Source organism: Trichosurus vulpecula, chromosome 7 (genome assembly GCF_011100635.1).
Source record: "Trichosurus vulpecula isolate mTriVul1 chromosome 7, mTriVul1.pri, whole genome shotgun sequence".
NCBI lineage: Eukaryota > Metazoa > Chordata > Mammalia > Diprotodontia > Phalangeridae > Trichosurus > Trichosurus vulpecula.
This window is the reverse complement of record NC_050579.1, coordinates 3,640,783-3,657,366: the sequence shown is the minus strand read 5'-3', so window position 1 is coordinate 3,657,366 and position 16,584 is coordinate 3,640,783. Positions and strand designations below refer to the sequence as shown.

Below are 16,584 nucleotides of genomic sequence, written 5' to 3'. Positions count from 1 at the left end.
AGGCATGCACAACCATGTCCAGCCTCCATACCATGAAAAACATACCTTCTGTACTGTTCTGTTATTAATCTATGCTTTGGAATTAGCCTGATGATTCAGGCTATATGGATTATCACAATAATAAATTAATAAAATGATACATTAAGTCTAGCAAACACTGTCAATTGTGTGGTAATATAAAGTCCTTTACAAATCAGGTGCATTATATATATATATATATATATATACATATATATATATATATATATATATATATATATATGGATGTGTGTATGCATGCGTACATGTATAGTTAAGATTTACAAAGCCCTTTCCACACCGTAGCCTTATAAAGGAGGAGGTAGAAGTATTATTTTGGGCATTTTACTATACCCTATAGTACCCTATAGTAAATAGAAAGCTGAGCTTGGTGTAAGGAAGATCTCGGTTCAAAACCTGCCTCTCACACTTCCTAGCTGTGTGACCATAGGCAAGTCGATTAACCTCTCTGAGCCTTCATTCCTTCCCATACTTATGAAACCAGTCAATAAGCATCTATTTTGTGCCAGACACCGTGCTGAGAACTGAATTGATTGATCTGTGTCTTGCTGAGAGGGGAGCAAAGTGGTCTGTCCAGAGTCAATCGCCTTACAAGTAATTGTCTGAGGTGAGATTTACACACAGAATTACTGAAGCCAAGTGCAGAACTCGATTCGTCGTGTTCCATTGTTGGCCTAATATCTTACAATCTTCAAAGAGTTTTATCCTTTTCTTTCCTTCCTTCTTTCCTTCCTTCCTTCTTTCTTTCTCTCTTTCTCTTTCTTTGTTTCTTTCTTTCTTTCTTTCTTTCTTTCTTTCTTTCTTTCTTTCTTTCTTTCTCTCTCTTTCCCTCTTTCTTTCTTTCTTTTTTGGGAGGCCATCAAGATTAAGTGACTTGCCCAGGGTCACATGGCTAGGAAGTATCTGAAGCTGGATTTGAACTCAGGTCCTCCTGATTCCAGGGCCAGTGCTCTATCCACTATCATGTAGCTGCCCGTGTTTTATCCTTTTCAAAGGGTTTGAACACAAGTTCACTTGAAGGGCCTTGAGTCTTTGTTATGTCATATATTGAAAGAATGTGGGATGTTTAGCTTGTAGAGGCAAAGGTTAGTGGTGGGGGAGGGAAGATGGCACATGATCGTCAGTCAATGAGCCATTATTAAGTGCCTTCTATGTCCCTGTTTGCAGACTGCATTCTGCTCGGTCCCAGGGAGCTCTGCCTTTGGAGGAAGTCATAAGGAGGCAAATCTAGACTTGATATCAAGAAAACCTTCCTCAAATCGGAGCTGTCTCCAGGTGGAAGGGTGCGCCTTGGGAGGGGCTGAAGCTCCATCTACCATGAAGCTCCAATTATGAGGATGCCATGAAATGGAAGCATAAGGAGATCAATGGATCCCATGGATCTGTTAAGCCCCTACTATGTGTAAGACCAAGCATTAGACACAGCAAGAAAAAACAACCCTGAAGTGGTCACGTTCCCCACTCCTTACTTATTGCTGCTCTCTCCCTCCTCACGTGTGTATACAGTTCTTTATCTTCTCTCTCTTTAATTCCTTTCATCTCCAACCCTATATTATGCTTTTTTGCGGGGGGGTTGTATCCTCTTTTTGGGGGGGTTGTATCCTCTTTTTTTGGGGGGGTTGTATCCTCTTTTTTGGGGGGGAGTTGTATCCTCTTTTTGGGGGGGGGTTGTATCCTCTTTTTTTGGGGGGGGTGTTGTATGTCTCCATGGGAGGCAGTGTGGCAGAATAGGAATGCTGCTAGATTGGGATTCAGAAGACTTAGTTCTCAATACTGCCTTTGTCATTGTCTACCTGTGTGACCTTGTATAAGTCACCTAACTTTTCTGGGCCTTAGTTTTCTCAGCTATAAAAACAAAGGAGTTTGAACAGTTGGGCTCAAAGTGCCCTTCCTAAATCAATTGCCCTTGAGGGCAAGGACTGTTTTCGTTTTTATCCTTACTGAAGGGAGAAGGAGCAACTCCTTCCTGGGGATTCCTCCTGCTAGTCAAGTGATTTATTGGCACACACTAGGAGCTTTAATGATTGCGCTGTGCATGGAGTGGTCCGCTCCCACATCAACTGAGAGTGCCTTTTCACTGTCTTTCTGGGCACGATTTTCTGGTGACAAATGTCCCAATTATAGCTGCGGGGCTCCTGGCACAAGCTCATCTGCTTTGTGCTAGGGAGTCTTCCTGGAGCTTCCAATCTCTCTAGAGCAAATAATTTCCATCTGCCAAAAAGATTTTCTTAAAGCACATCTAGGAGCATATTATACCAGCTAACAGAGAGGCAATGTAGTGGAGTAGCTAGACTTAGGAAGACCTGGGTTTGAATCCTGCCTCAGCTACTTACTACCTTGTGAGCCTGAGAAAATCACTTAACCACCCCAAGCCTCAGTTTCCTCATCTATAAAATGGACATAATTGTAGCATCTCCCTCCCAGGCTTGCTGTGAGGATCAAATGAGACAATGCATGGAAGGTGTTTTGCAAACCTTAAAGTGCTTTAGAATCATTAGCTATGACGATGCCATTCCCCTACTCGGTGAGCTCCAGGGTTTCCTGAAACTTCTGGGAGCAGGTATGAACTCCTTGTTTGGCATGAGAAAGAGCCCTTTGCAGTCTGGCTCCAGCCATATTGCATCTAACTCCCTTTATGTAATCTGGGGTCTGTTCGGTCTGCTCTTCTTACTCTTCCTCACATAGGGCATTCCATTTCCAGCCTTTGCAATGGTCATCCTCCATGTTGGAAAGTCACTTCCCCGCCCTCCCCTCCCCCACTTAGGAACCATTGTTTCCTTTAAGACTCAGATCAAGAGTCACCTTCTTCATGAAGCCTTTTCCTGATTGCCAATTGTTGGTGCCCGCCTCCTGCCACAAATTCTCTCTCTCCCTCTCTCCCAACCCCCCTCTCTTTCTCTCTCTTCCTTCCTTTCTCCTTCTCTCTCTCTCTCTCCTCTTCTCTCTCTCTCTTCTCTCTCCTCTCCTCTCCCCCCCCCCCTCTCTCTCCCTCTCTCTCTCTCTCTCTCTCTCTCTCTCTCTCTCCCCCCCTCTCTCTCTCTCTCTCTCTCTCTCTCTCTCTCTCTCTCGCTCCCTCCCAACCCCTCTCCCCTTTCTCCTTCTCTCTGTCTCTCTCCCTCTCTCCCAACCCCCCTCTCTTTCTCTCTCTTTCTTCCTTTCTCCTTCTCTCTCTCTCTCTCTCCCTCCCTCCCAACCCCCTCACCCCTTTCCCCTTCTCTCTCTCTCTCTCTCTCTCTCTCTCCCTCCCCCCTCTCCTCTCAACATCTATGTACTGTATATAGTATCTATATGTAAATATCCATAAACATATGTAGTCATACATAAATGTGTGTGTGTATATTCATGGATACATCCTTTCTCTCATGATAAGAGTGTAAGCTCCTTGAGAGCAGGCAGGGATTGCTTCATTTTTAGTCTCCATATCCCTGGCATAGTGCCTGGCACAGACTAGGTGCTTAATGAATGCTTATTGTTTGATTGGCTCTGTTGTGCTCATGTCCTTTGTCTGCTCCTGATATAGGAGAGATTGGTTAATTCTGGGTGAGGTTAGGAAGACCAAGAAACCATTACCTCAAAGGTTGAAGATAATGACATTTCAACATGAAAATTCCTAGAGACTAAATGACACAATAGCTTTATAAAATTACATTTGCAAAGGCTCCTGGGAGCCTCACCTCTGTTAAAGGACCTGTCTGGGGCCCAGCGTCAAGCCTCTTTGGAGCCCCCGGGAGGGTTTCTCTTAGTGTTCTATTGCTCAGAGGAGGGAGCCCATGTTGCTTTGAATCTCCTCTTGCTTCAAGGAGAAGTTGCTTAGGACTTGGTGCCCCTGGGCCTCTCCCACTGCAGAAAGTTGAATTTTGTCTGTGCATTTCCGGGGGGGGGTCTTATGTTTCGGCTGAAGCCCCAGTCCCAAGAAGCTCACTATCTCTCTCACACTGTGACAATTAGGATGCATAAAATTATCATTAAAAACCCTAATTTCTAAGCCTCCAACCCTTGTCAGTGGCCTTTTAGCATTATTCAAACACGGTTTATTTAGGCCTCTGATCATGCAGCTCATTACCTCAGTTTGGTGTCTCTTGCTCTCTCTCTTGTAATCAAGCTCTAATTAGACTCAGCCAGAAGCAAAGGGGGGATGTTACTTGGCCAGGGGTAGGTGAGTGCTGGGCCCCTGGCAGGCTGATTGACAGGGCTGGGGGAGCAAGCCTCAGGCGGGTCATAATTTGTCTGGCATGAGAAGATCACCCCCTCCAGGCCAAAGCCTGGCCCTGATGGAGTGAAACTCTGCTGAAGGGGCCTGTCCTAAGGCTTGTGGGTAACAGAATATAGCCTAAACAGCTGAATGATGGAGCCAGCTTTAGGAAGCAAAGATTCCTCTCAGAAGTGGAGAAGCTAGGACTTCTGGTGGGGTTGGGAAAGTATGGTGGGGATGGGGGCTCTTGCGGCTGCCTCCTTACCCGAGAGTATTTGGGGAGGTACACAGGTGGAGTGGAGCCAAGCCCTCCTCGCTCATTAGGTTGGGGTTAGCCTGGTGTTCCAGGAGCAATTCTGCACAGTCTGTGTGACCCCCTTGGCAGGCCTCGTGCAGGGCACTCTTCCCACCTGGGGCTGCATTGACATCAGCGTCCCAGCGCAGCAGGTGGCGTACACAGTCGGTGTGGCCATGACTGGCAGTGATGCAGAGCGGGTTGGTGAGCTCTCTCTTGTACTCCAGGGACCAGAGACCTGCAGGGTGGGGTGAGAGGGGGAGAGATCAATCAACTAGTCCATCAGCCACCAAGCACTTATCAATCACATACTGTCAAGCCTTGCGAAAATCATTGCAGCAGAAAGACAAAGCTTCTTGCCCTCAAGTGGCCCTGCTCTGCACCTTCTGCTCTCCATGTACTAGGCACTGGATATCAAAAACCAAAAATGAAACATTTCCTGCTCTCAAGAAGGTTACATTCTATCAGGGGGCACAACATGAAGCCAATCAGTCAACAGATATTTATTAAGTACCTAATGTGTGTCACACTCTGTGCTGAGAGCTAGGATACAGAGAGAGTCAAAAGCTAGTTTCTGCCATCAAAGAACACGTAATCTAACAGGGGTGACAGCAAGCAAAGAAAAATGTACAAACTATATGCAGGATAAATAGGAAGTAATCACCAGAGGGAATTAAGTTAGAATTAAGAGCAATTGGGAAAGGCTTCCTGGAGAAGATGGGATTTCAGATGGTACTTAGAGGAAGCCAGCAGGAAGCCAGTGAGAAGGGAGAACATTCCAGGCCCTGGGAACAGCCAGAGAAAATGCCCAGAGCTGAGAAATTGAGAGCCTTGTTCATTGAACAGCCAAAGGGCCAGTGTCGCTGGATCCAAGATGATGTGGTGGGGACTAAGGTGTAAGAAGAATGGAAAGGTGGAATGCTCCAAACAGAGCATTTTGTATTTGATCCTGAAGGTGGTAGGGAGCCAATGGAGTTTATCGAGTAGGGGACTGACACGGTCTGACCTACATGGTAGGAAAATCACTTTGGTAGCTGAATGGCGGATGGAGAGACACTTGAGGCAGGCAGCCCCCCACCCCCAACTACTGCAATAGTCTAAGCATGAGGTGATGAGGGCCTGCACCAGGGTGGGGGCAGTATCAAAGGAGAGAGGGGGCTGTATTTAAGATACTGCAAAGATTAAATTGACAGGCCTTGGCACCAGATTGGCTATGAAATAATGAGGAATCTAGGACGACTCCTGGGGCAGTGAACCTGAGAGACTGGGAGGACAGTGGCATCCTCTACAGTAATAGGGAAATTTGGAAGTGGAGAGGGTTTTGGGAAGAAGATAATGAGTTCAGTTTTGGATATGGTGAGTCAGGATTAGAGGGATGCTAATGTTTAACAAATACTTGGAGATGTAAGACTGGAGGTCAGCAGAGATAGATCGGGGAATCGTAAGCACAGAGCGATAACTGAATCTAGAGAAGCTGATGGAATCACCAAATGGTACGGAGGAAGAAGAGAAGAGGGCCCAGGACAGGATCCTGGGGGATACCCGGGGTAACAGGCATGACCCGGATGAAGGTCCAGAAAAAGGAGACTTAGAAGGAGCAATGAGATCTGTAGGGATGGGGGGAGGATTAGTGTTACAAAAACTTAGAGAGAAAAGAGTTTCGAGGAGAGTGATCAGTGGTGTCAAAGGCTACAGAGAGGTCAAGAAGGATGAGAACTGACACAAGACCATTCAATTTGGCAATTAAATCATTGGATTTTAGATTTTTTCCAAGTGTAATGAGATGAAATTGAATAGGGGTAACGATCAAATCTTAAACTTGGGTTCAAAATATCAATGTCATAGAATGTCAGGGCATGAGGGGTCAGATACAGTGTGTCCAAAAAAGATGACTGAGCTTTCAAGGAATGTAGGCTCAGCAGCTGCCAGGGGAGTGAACGCGATCTTTCCTTCACTGAAAAGTTTACTACGTTCCCTGGACCTATGGAGGTGACGATTCTGCTGTCATCTATCCTTGTCGGGATACTCCATCTGGAGGCATGGTCTCCAGTCATTCAGCCAGTCATCATCTCTCTCCTCACCTCACAAACTGCCTATTGGACATCTTGAACTGGGTGTCCTCCGGACATTTTAAACTCAACAAGTCCAAACCTGAGCTTGTTATCTTTCCCCCAAACCCTTCCCTCTTCCAAACTTCCCAATTACTGTCAAGGATACCACCCTCCTCCTGGCCACCAACCCACCCATCTTCAATGCCTCGCTGTCTCCTTCCCCCATTCTCACATCCAATCAGTTGCCAAACTGCCACCTCATGCTTGGGCTATCGCAAAGTCTGGGGGCTGGTTTTCCCGCCCCCAGTATCTCCCCATTCCAGCCCATTGTCCACCCAACTGTCAGATTCATCTTCTTAAAGCACAGGTTTTACCTAGGCTTCTAAGAATGACCATTCTATTAATTTGCATTTAGAAGAGTGACCATATCATTCTTTTAGCCAATCAACCCCAGTGGCTCTCTATTACAGACAGATGGGCACAGAAAGGTAGAGACAGAGAGACAGAGACAGGTACACAATGAAACACACAGAGAGACAGAGACAAAGCCAGAGACAGAAAGACACAGAAACAGATGCAGAGAGAGAAATAGAGACAAAGAGACAGAGATAGAGAGACAGAAATAAACACAGAGATATAGGTACAAAGATAGAGACAAAGGTAATACAAGGAACACGAGACAGACAGACAGACACACACACACACAGACACAGAGATAGAGAGACAGTGTCTCAGTGGAGGTAGTTCCAAGAACTGTGGCCCTTGGTGGTGAAGGAGAAAGCTTATTATGGATTTAAGAGTCCTGGCTTTGGGGAGCTAAGCTGAAGAAAGGAGCAGATGCAGGGAGCCCAGAGAAACCACCTGCTTGGCAGAGATGCACCTACAGGGAAATAGCATGAGGATTACTTGAGAAGAGAAAAGACTTCAGGGTCCTGGAGTACCGAAGCATGAGCTATCTTGGCCATATATATAGGAACATGTGCGCTTCCCTGCCAGATCACACAGTGCATGTGCTGACTCTTCTTGCTGATGCTACGTGCATATGTGGGAGAGTGTCTTCCTGGTTATGGGGTAAATGTTTTGTAGTGACTGCAGTTATTAGGCCATCTTAGCAAATGCTTTGTCTTTGAGCTAATTGTGTCTAGTGTCTGGCTGTTAAAGTAGGTTTACTGGTGGGGCCTTAGGAGCAATAGTTTTACAGATATGGCCCCACAGAGTACCCTTGAGTCCTGGAGGTAATGGTATTCAAACTGCAACCTGTGAGTGCTGAGTCAAGGAAGGAGATCCAGAGGAGGGTCTATGTAAATAAAGAAAAATGTATGTACACAGTAATTTTGGCATGACAGGAGAAAGGCATCCACAATGCACAAATGAGGAAGCCTTCAGTCATATGCTTGGCTTCCTCGTGCCTTCTTGCTCCTGGCTAATTAGAGGGAGAGCAGGGATGAGGGGGCTTAGAGGAAGGTACATAAAAATCCAATTCAAAGTCCCCAACCCTCACCCCTCTATCTCCACTGAAGCAGCAGGAGAAAGAGAAGCAAATACAAAACAACTGCCCGCCATTAGCCAGTTGGCTCCAGGAACGGCTTGAGAACAGGCTTAGCTCTCCCGAAAATATCTGAGTTGGAGGAAAAAACCATCCACTTTGATGTGTTGCTCCACATTCCACACAATTCGGGTTTGTTGCTTTGGCTCTTTGGGGTTTTGTGTGTGTATGTAGAGGGTTGTTCTTTCTTAAGGAATAAAACGGAGCAGGGGCTATGGACTTGACTTTCTGAAAACTTTGCTGCTTTCAAAAGCCCTGTGGAAGGCTGTTAGCTGCATTGAGCAACGGTCTAGGTGGGGGGGGGGAGCTAGTCCCTGGTGAATGCACATCAAGGGGCAGGAATTCACTCGGTAGGCATGCCTGCTTCTAATGATGGCAGAATCGATCGCATGGCGGTAATGAGCTGCAAAGGGGACCCTTTTCACAGGCCAACTCCTTCCCCAGAGCCCATGCTGAGAAGTTTTGAAAGACCACTCCTTAATTACCTACCAGTGTGTAAGATTCCTAGCCTGGCAAGCTTTGGAGCCCTGCTACCTTGAAGATGCTGTACACATGGCTCTGGGAAGGACAGGTTAGTTAGGGGCTAAAGGTGGGGTGACCCAGGGAAGTGGGAATATGAGCTACCTGAGTGGGAAGGTCCTTGGTCCTTAAGAAGATGGGGAGCTTGGGTCTAGGGTAAAAGCTTGGATTTGTGCAGAAATTTGGAGACTAGGGGCATTCTTTTATTCGCTACCCATGGGACCTTGGGCAAATTGTTTAGCCCAGGGGTAGGGAACCTGAAGCCTCAAAGCCACATGTGGCCTTTTAGGTCCTTGAGTGTGGCCTTTTGATGGAGTCCAAGTTTTACAGAACAAATCCTTTTATTAAAGGGATTTGTTCTGTGAAATTTGGGTTCCATCAAAGGGCCACACCCAAGGACCTAGGAGGCCACATGTGGCCTTGAGGCTTTGGGTTCTCCATACCTGGTTTAACGTCTCTGGGCTTCTGTTGTCTTTTCTATTAAAATGGCATAGAGTTGGATTACATTATCTCTAAGTTACTCATTTCCCTGCTCTATAGCTCTGATTTCAAGGTCCACAGTGAAGGTGAAAGTTCCACTGTCTGCTGCCCTGGTCAGACCATATCAATGCCTGTCACATAGCAGGTGCTGAATAAATGCTTATTAATTGATCTGGGTAGGCTGTTCAGTCCTGGGCACAACAATTTAGGAAGGTCATTGCTAAGCTGAAGAATGCCCAGAGAAGGGCAGCCAGGATAGGGAAGGGCCTTGAGTCCATACTGTGTGACCACTGGCTGAAGGAAGTGATATTATTTATCCTGGAGGAGAAAAGCCTCAGGGGGCACCTGATAGTATCTTCAAGCATTTCAAGGGCTGTCACATGGGAGAGATGGAGTTGTTCTGCTGGCCATTTAGGTTGGCTCTTGGGGGAGTTCTAGCCTAAGAGTTTTCCCATCCCCACGCATGGATCACCTTGGCTCCCACTCTTGACACCAGAGTAGAGAATAAACTCTATGGAGTCAATACCATCTGGACCAGATTGCATTTGAGTCAATTGACTCTGCCTGCAGTACTTTGCCTAAATACCCCACTTAAGTCAGAACCTCCCTGCCAGCCCCCAACGCCCAAGGGACAGTCTCTTGGCTCTGCCAGAAGCCTCAGTCTTTGTAGAGCAGGTTCCTAGTGCCAGCTGTTGAGTCCTGGGTTTTGGGCTTGGTTGGGGGAAGTTCCCCAAGAGGAGCCATGACTAATTAGGGTCACATAGAGAGGATTAACTGTGTTTGCTCTCCATGTGTCTGCTCTTCCATTTAAAACCTATGTAAGCAGCTCAACCAACAACTCCACTGTGAGACTACCTGAGCCCAGATCCAAGACAAAGCTTAATGAGAGGAAAACTTTCCCAACAATCATTGGTATCCCCAGCTTTCTTCAAGACTCAGCTCTAAGCCCACCTTTGGCAGGAGGCCTTTCCTTGTCCCCCCTCCCCAGCTTCTAGCATCTTCCCTCATCTACTCCATATAGATCGTGCATATTGTCATATTGTCTCCTCCAACAGAATGTGAGCACCTTGAGGGAAGGGGCCATGTGTTTGTCTTTCTTTGTATCCCTGAGACCTAGCACAGTGTTCAGCCCATAGTAAGTGCTTACTAAAAGTTGTTGACTGCCTTCAAATATTTGAAGGACTATCACATGGAGGAAGGATTAGCCTTGTTCTGATTGGTCCTAGAGGGTAGAGGTTTCAACGAGGTGGATTTAGGGTTAATGTCAGGAAAAACTCATTACCAATGAGAGCTGTCTCAGTACAATGGGCTTTCTCAACAGGTAGTAGATTCCTCCTCCTTGGAGGTCTTCAATCAGAGGCTGAATGACTGACTAACTCCAGAGTATATTGTAGTGGAGGTTCCTTCAGGTTATGGGATGGGCTAGATGACCACAAAGACCCCTTCCAACTCTGACATTTTGTGATCATTTTCTTAAGTGTTTGGGCTTGGATAAGAGCTACACAAGATGAGAAAGCATAGAGGGCTGCAATCTACAATGGTGAAGGGGGCACTCATGTTGATAAGATCGCTGGCCCAATGAAGTCTGGAAATAAGTATATATTGTATGGTAGAGTTCAACAGTCATTAATCAAATGATTTTAACCCCCAATCCCTGGTACACAGACTATTCAAAAATCCATCTGGTGCCTCATGTAGCCCCCCATTACCCTCGCTATCAGATGCCTACTGTCCCACTGCTACAGTAACAGGCTATGTTATTGATCCTGTGGTCTCTAGGGTTTCTTCATTTGGAGGCAGAGGGGGTAGTGACACGTTCTCCAGTGGACATTCAGTTTCATCCCATTATCATTTCATTTCAATTCACTCATCATTCATTAGGAGGCAACATGATACAATGCAGTGCTTGAAAGAGTGCCACATTTGGAGTAGGAGAATCTACTTCATCCTGGCTCTGCCACTTCCTACCTGTGTGACCTTGGGCAAACTTAATGTCATGATATAATGATATGATATATTATTATAATAGAGGCCTCAGTTTCCATATCTGTAAAATGAATTCTAAAGTCGAAAGCTCTAAATCTATGATCCTGGGAGCCCAAGGTGTGTGTTATGTACCAGGAGCTAGGGATAAAGGCAAACAATGAAAATCTCCACCCTCAAGGGTTTAAATTTTACTGGCGTTGGGAAAAATGTACCCAAGTTCAAGGTCCTTTCAAGAAAGAGGAAGTACTAACAATGGGGGGTGGGGGAGAAAGAAAGGGCTTGTGTGGGAGGTGGCACAGGGCTTTGCTTGAGGGATGTCAGGGATTCTGTGATCAGGGAGTACATTCCAGGCATGGGGAACAGCTGGGGCAAAAGTGCAGAAGGTGTCACCTAGAGGAGATGGCTAGCAGGCTAACCAAGTACATTTACAAGATAGTTTAGAAAATGGATGATTTCCACTTTCTCTCTGTCCATTCCTTCTGCCTAGCCCTCAGGTTTTCCCCTTAGCTTTCAGCAGTTCTACCCAGAGGGTTAGCAGTGTGTGTGTGTGTGTGTGTGTGTGTGTGTGTGTGTGTGTGTGTGTATGTGTGTGTGTGTGTGTGTGTAGGCAGGCTGAGGGGATCGATCTTTCTGGATCTCTCTTCTTTGAGGCTGAACATCTCATCTAGAGGTCTTGATCTGGGGGCCCACCACAGCTGCAATGGGGGAAGTCACAGATTTGCATCACATAGGTCTGGAGCCATGTGGACCATTCCTGGGGGAGTTGGGCCACTTAAAAGGAGAATTCTTTTCTTGTCCCATCCCTCTTAGTGTTTCTGCTAGATATAAATAGTAGGCACATTTATCCAGCTCTAAATCTTAGGGTGCCCTAAACAAAGCTCCTGTTTGCTTGTTTAAGGGATGACAATTTCCGCTTCAGACACAGGCCCCTTTAGCAAACTAATTTCCCTTTTTCTATGCATTTGCTTTGTGTCTCACCACCCAAGTCCAGTTCCAAATGGCTCCTCTCATTTCCTGCCTTCTTTCAGTGGTTCCGCAGCTACAGCTTCATCTCTGTCCCCACAGCAGCTTTTGTACTTGGAGTTGGACAGAGTACTAGACGGATGATATTGTCTCCTTTATCCTTATAGCAACCCTGAGGGAGTAAGCATTCCAAGGCTGTGATCTCTCCATTTCATAGATAAGAAAACGGAGGCTCAAGCAGCAGAATGCCTTGGGCAGAATGATTCTGTCATTAAGTGCCCAAGGAAGGATTAGAACCCAGGCTGCTTCTAAGTCCAGTGTTCTCTTCACTGTGTCTATGTCTGTGCTGTATGCACACAGCTGGTAAGTGTCATAGGGGGGATTTGAACCCAAGATTTCCCTGACTTCCCCACACGGCACCTGTAACATAGTATGTGCTCTAGCTTTATATGGAAACGTATACCTCTATGTATAGGGCTCATTTACATATGCAAATGACTATAATAATAACAGTAGCTTTACAAGTTTTGTCTCATCTGAGCTTCAGAATAACCCAGGAAGGTAGGCGGTGTTATTATCCCCCTTTAATGGAGGAGAGAATTGAGGCAAAGAGAGCCGATGTATTGCCCGGGATCACCCAGTGAGTAAGCGTCTAAGGCAGGATATCCACTGGACCCCGGCTGCCTGTGCCAGTAAACCAGTCCATCATTTACGAAGCCTACTACGTGCCAGAGGTTGTGCTACACACTGGGCGTGAGGCAGAATTCAATACCCACTCTCGAGGTGCTCCCCGTCTAATATGTTTGTCTCTCTTGTCACTGCGTGGAGTTATTAATACTATAAAATCTCCCTACGTACATGTGAGCTGCCTTTATGTATGCATACACGTAGTGTTAGTAGCCCTTAACAATTTAAAAACAGGTCTTTGCCAGTAAGCAAGTTACCTGATAGTCCAAAAGTGGCCGGAGATTTCACCTGCCATTCCATTTCATTCTTATTGATCTCAAAGACCACATTGGCATCTCTATAGTGTTGGGCCATCAGTGGCTGGAGGCTGCCCAGGTCGCCCGTGACCAAGGCTGTGTGGTACTGGTCCACAGGAGCAGGACTCCGAGGGGGGTCTCTCTCCATCTTCTGAAAGATTCGCAGCTTCGCCCTCCCTGCCTCTGGCAGCCTCTTTGTGGCCATGCTGTTTATTTGAGCAGAAGCCCTCCTCCCCGGGAGGGGAAAGATGACCTTATACAGGGGCAGTGATTTCTATTGTCATCCCTTCATTGTAGTCTGGCCAGGGCTGATCAAGGGGGTATTTATAACTCCTGTGGGCTCGGAGGAGAATGCTGGCCTGATAGGACTGGGGTCATGTGAATTTCTAGATGCAGGAACAGTTAGCTAGGACCTCCCGATGACATGTGTCATGTTTATTCTAGACACAGCTACATCTATTGATTAAAAAAATACTCCACAAACCTGGCAAGCTCAGCTATTCAGCAGACAAATCTAGATATTAATAGTCCTCTTTCTAGTATAAAACCTTTTAAACCAGATGGATTTGAAATTTGAGAAAAGATAGTATCATATGCATCTTTGCTTGCTTTTTTTTGAGAGGGGGTCCAGAGCTGTCATCAATTTTTTTAGAACTCCCAATGTGGAAACTCCCTCCACCAAATGCAGGTCATTGCAAACCTATAGTCTTCCAGAGTTGCCTGCTGCCCAGTGGTGTTAAATAACTGGTTATTGTCACATAGATTCATGATTCACATGATTTATAGGCAGGACCTGAATTTGGGTCTTCCTAAACCTGAAGTTCTTCTTCTGTGCACTGTCATGCTACTTCCTGACCAAAATACTTACAAAATATAAGTCATGTTGCATTAGAAATTTTTTTAAATTGGACGATGACTCTTCCATGCTCAGAGCTTTAAGTAGGAATTCTGGCCCCAGAGGCCAACTCAGTGGAACACGGTGACAGGGCATCCAAGTTGCCTCCATCTTGTGCAGTGTTGAGGTGCACCGGAGGCAGAGATCACAGGAACTGAGGAGCTCAGGGACCTCTTGAAGGGTGATGGGTTGGGAAAATGATAATAACTAGCATTTGCATAATGCTTGAAGGCTGGAGAAGCACATTACTTATGTGACCTCATTTGATTCTCATAACAACCCTGAAAGGAAGGTGCTGTTATGACCCCGTTTTATAGATGAGAAACCTGAGGCCCTTGCCAGGGTCACATAGCTGCTAAGTATTTGCGGCTGGATTCAAACTCAGCTCTTTTTGACTCTAGGCCCAGCACTTTATCTACTGTGCCCCCTAAGTGCCTCTGAAAAAGCTAATGAGCCAGGGACTGGATTTATCGGGGAGGGGGATAAGGCAGCAAGGTGGTACTGCAGGGGAAAGGGTGCTAGGCTTGGAGCAAGGAAGACCTGAGCCCAAATTGGGTCTCAGACACTAACTGTGTGACTCTGGGCAAGTCACTTATCCCCATTTGCCTTGATCCACTAGAGAAGGAAATGACAAACCACTTCAGTGTCTTTGCCAAGAAAACCCTCAGAGTCACAAAGAGTCAGATACGACTGAACAATAACAATAACCAGAGGGACCTGAGCGCCCGTAGGTGATACCAGCAAGAATATTTATGGGATGGGAGGGGATGGTGATTGGAGCAGAGGGAGAGTCAGTTGGTAGTGGGGAGTAAGGAGTCAGCCAGCTCCCCCTCCTGGCCCTGTGTGGGAGGGGATAGAAGAGGAGGCACAGCCAGTCATGGCAAGAGGGCCAAGAGATGGGCCGTCTTCAGCTGGAAGTGAGTGAGCACCAGAAGATGGGAAGAATCTGAGAGGAGGAGATCTAGGAGGAAGGTGAGTTTGGTCATAATTGAGCTTGGTTCCAGAAAGCATAGTGCAGAGGAGCCAGGGAGGCCTGGGACCAAATTTAGTCTGGGCACAGGATGCAGTGGCAACCATAATCCTTTGATGCTAATACCCCTAGATCCTGAGGAGTCTTGTGTAATGTAAATCCTAATCTGGGGCAGCCCAAGGGGTGCGCCCTGCTCCTGTAGAATGGAACATCCCAAGAGAAGGGTGTGATGGTGAGGGGACCCTGAGGACAGCCACCAGGTGAGGGAGCAAGCCAGCTGGGCACGGGTGGGGAGAGGAAGGCATGGGCGAGCTTCTCCTTGTTCTGGCTCTGTCCATGATGACATTTGCTCAGGAAAGATCTTTTGATTCAAAACAGCGAGTGTCCAAGGATGGATCGACTTTATTGGGGTCTGATTACAAGAAATTGGACCAGCGGTGCTCAGAGTAGAATTTTGGGCTGCTCCGGTCTGAACTCCAGCCAAAAAGACAAGCTACCAATCAGTTGTAAGAGTCAGTGACGTCTAAAGTACTGACACGAGTGATCTCAAATGAGCCTCCCAACCCATTCAAAAGGTGGGTGTCTCTATTACCCTATTTTACAGGTGAGGAAACTGAGGCCTAGAAAAGGGGGTTCAACCTTACACAATGTTTGAAAGATGTGTCAGAGGTGAGATTTGAACCCAGTGATTCCTGGCTCCCCGGGGTAGTTTTTGAGAACCTAGGGTCACACCCACTCCACAATGAAGGCTGTCAATGAGAATAGGCGACAGGACACATCTGTGAAAAGTATTTGGACAGCCCTCCAGCCCACCCCCACCATGGGTGCCTCCCACCTTCCTGTGTTAAAATTCCAGAGCTGTTCTGCTCATGCTAATAATATTTCCCTGCTCTTAGGGGGCTTTTGGTCATCTTTTCATTTTTCTGGAGGCTGATTAGATTGGTAATTAGACTGATTTCTGAAAATTCTGGCCTGAACGTCTCTGAATCTGATTGGAGTCTGGCTGGGGAGTGGCCCACGGGGTGGGGTTTCTCCTGGACCTGCCTGGTCTCTCCTGTCATGGCTATTTTGAAGGGGGCGGGGCAAGCCCCAGGATGGCATCCGTTCCCTGCAGGTTTCTGTACTAAGTTTAGCTCCCCAGCGTGATTTATTGTCAGCTCTCGAAATACCCAAGTCGAGGGCCAGAGGGAAGCTGGTCCCTAAACAGGCTGGCTTCTTTGCAGAGAGCTGTAAAAATAGCCCCTGGAGCAGGGCGTGGAAGGAACACCCTCGGGCTGTCTGTGGGATGAAGGCGACATTGTAGACACTCGGCCCTTATTACAGAATCTCCATTGGCCATCTAGTGGCTATCTAGTCCAACCCAGGCCGACCCTTGTGACCTTGGGCAAGGTGCTTAGGTTTAATAGGTCTCAGCTTCCTCCCCTGTAAAATGAGAGGGTTGGCCTAGGGGATTTTAAAATCCCTTCCAGCTTGAGATCCAGGATCCTATATTGTTAGAACTCAACCACAATCTTATAATTTGACAAGAGGACTTCTGGGCTTCACTTAAACATTTGCATGGGGGGGGTGTTCACCACCTCCCAATGCTGCCCACTCCCCTAGGAGCCATGTGGAAGTTTTAGAAAGGCAGACTTTGTTTGGGTGTCACCAAAAACTTCCTAATGA

The 16,584-nt window shown here is 46.8% G+C and overlaps 1 protein-coding gene across 2 annotated transcripts in view; it reads right to left on the bottom strand.

The window, feature by feature from the left end:
* Positions 1-16,584, bottom strand: part of ASB18 (ankyrin repeat and SOCS box containing 18) — a gene marked incomplete at its 3' end in the record, with an annotated part of 54,153 nt that overhangs the window by 19,085 nt on the left and 18,484 nt on the right. The window contains 2 exon segments of one of the 2 annotated variants that reach the window (XM_036767935.1): positions 4,497-4,764; positions 13,016-13,125. In XM_036767935.1, coding sequence (XP_036623830.1) covers positions 4,497-4,764; positions 13,016-13,125 — 378 coding nt within the window. 2 annotated transcript variants of the gene reach the window in all.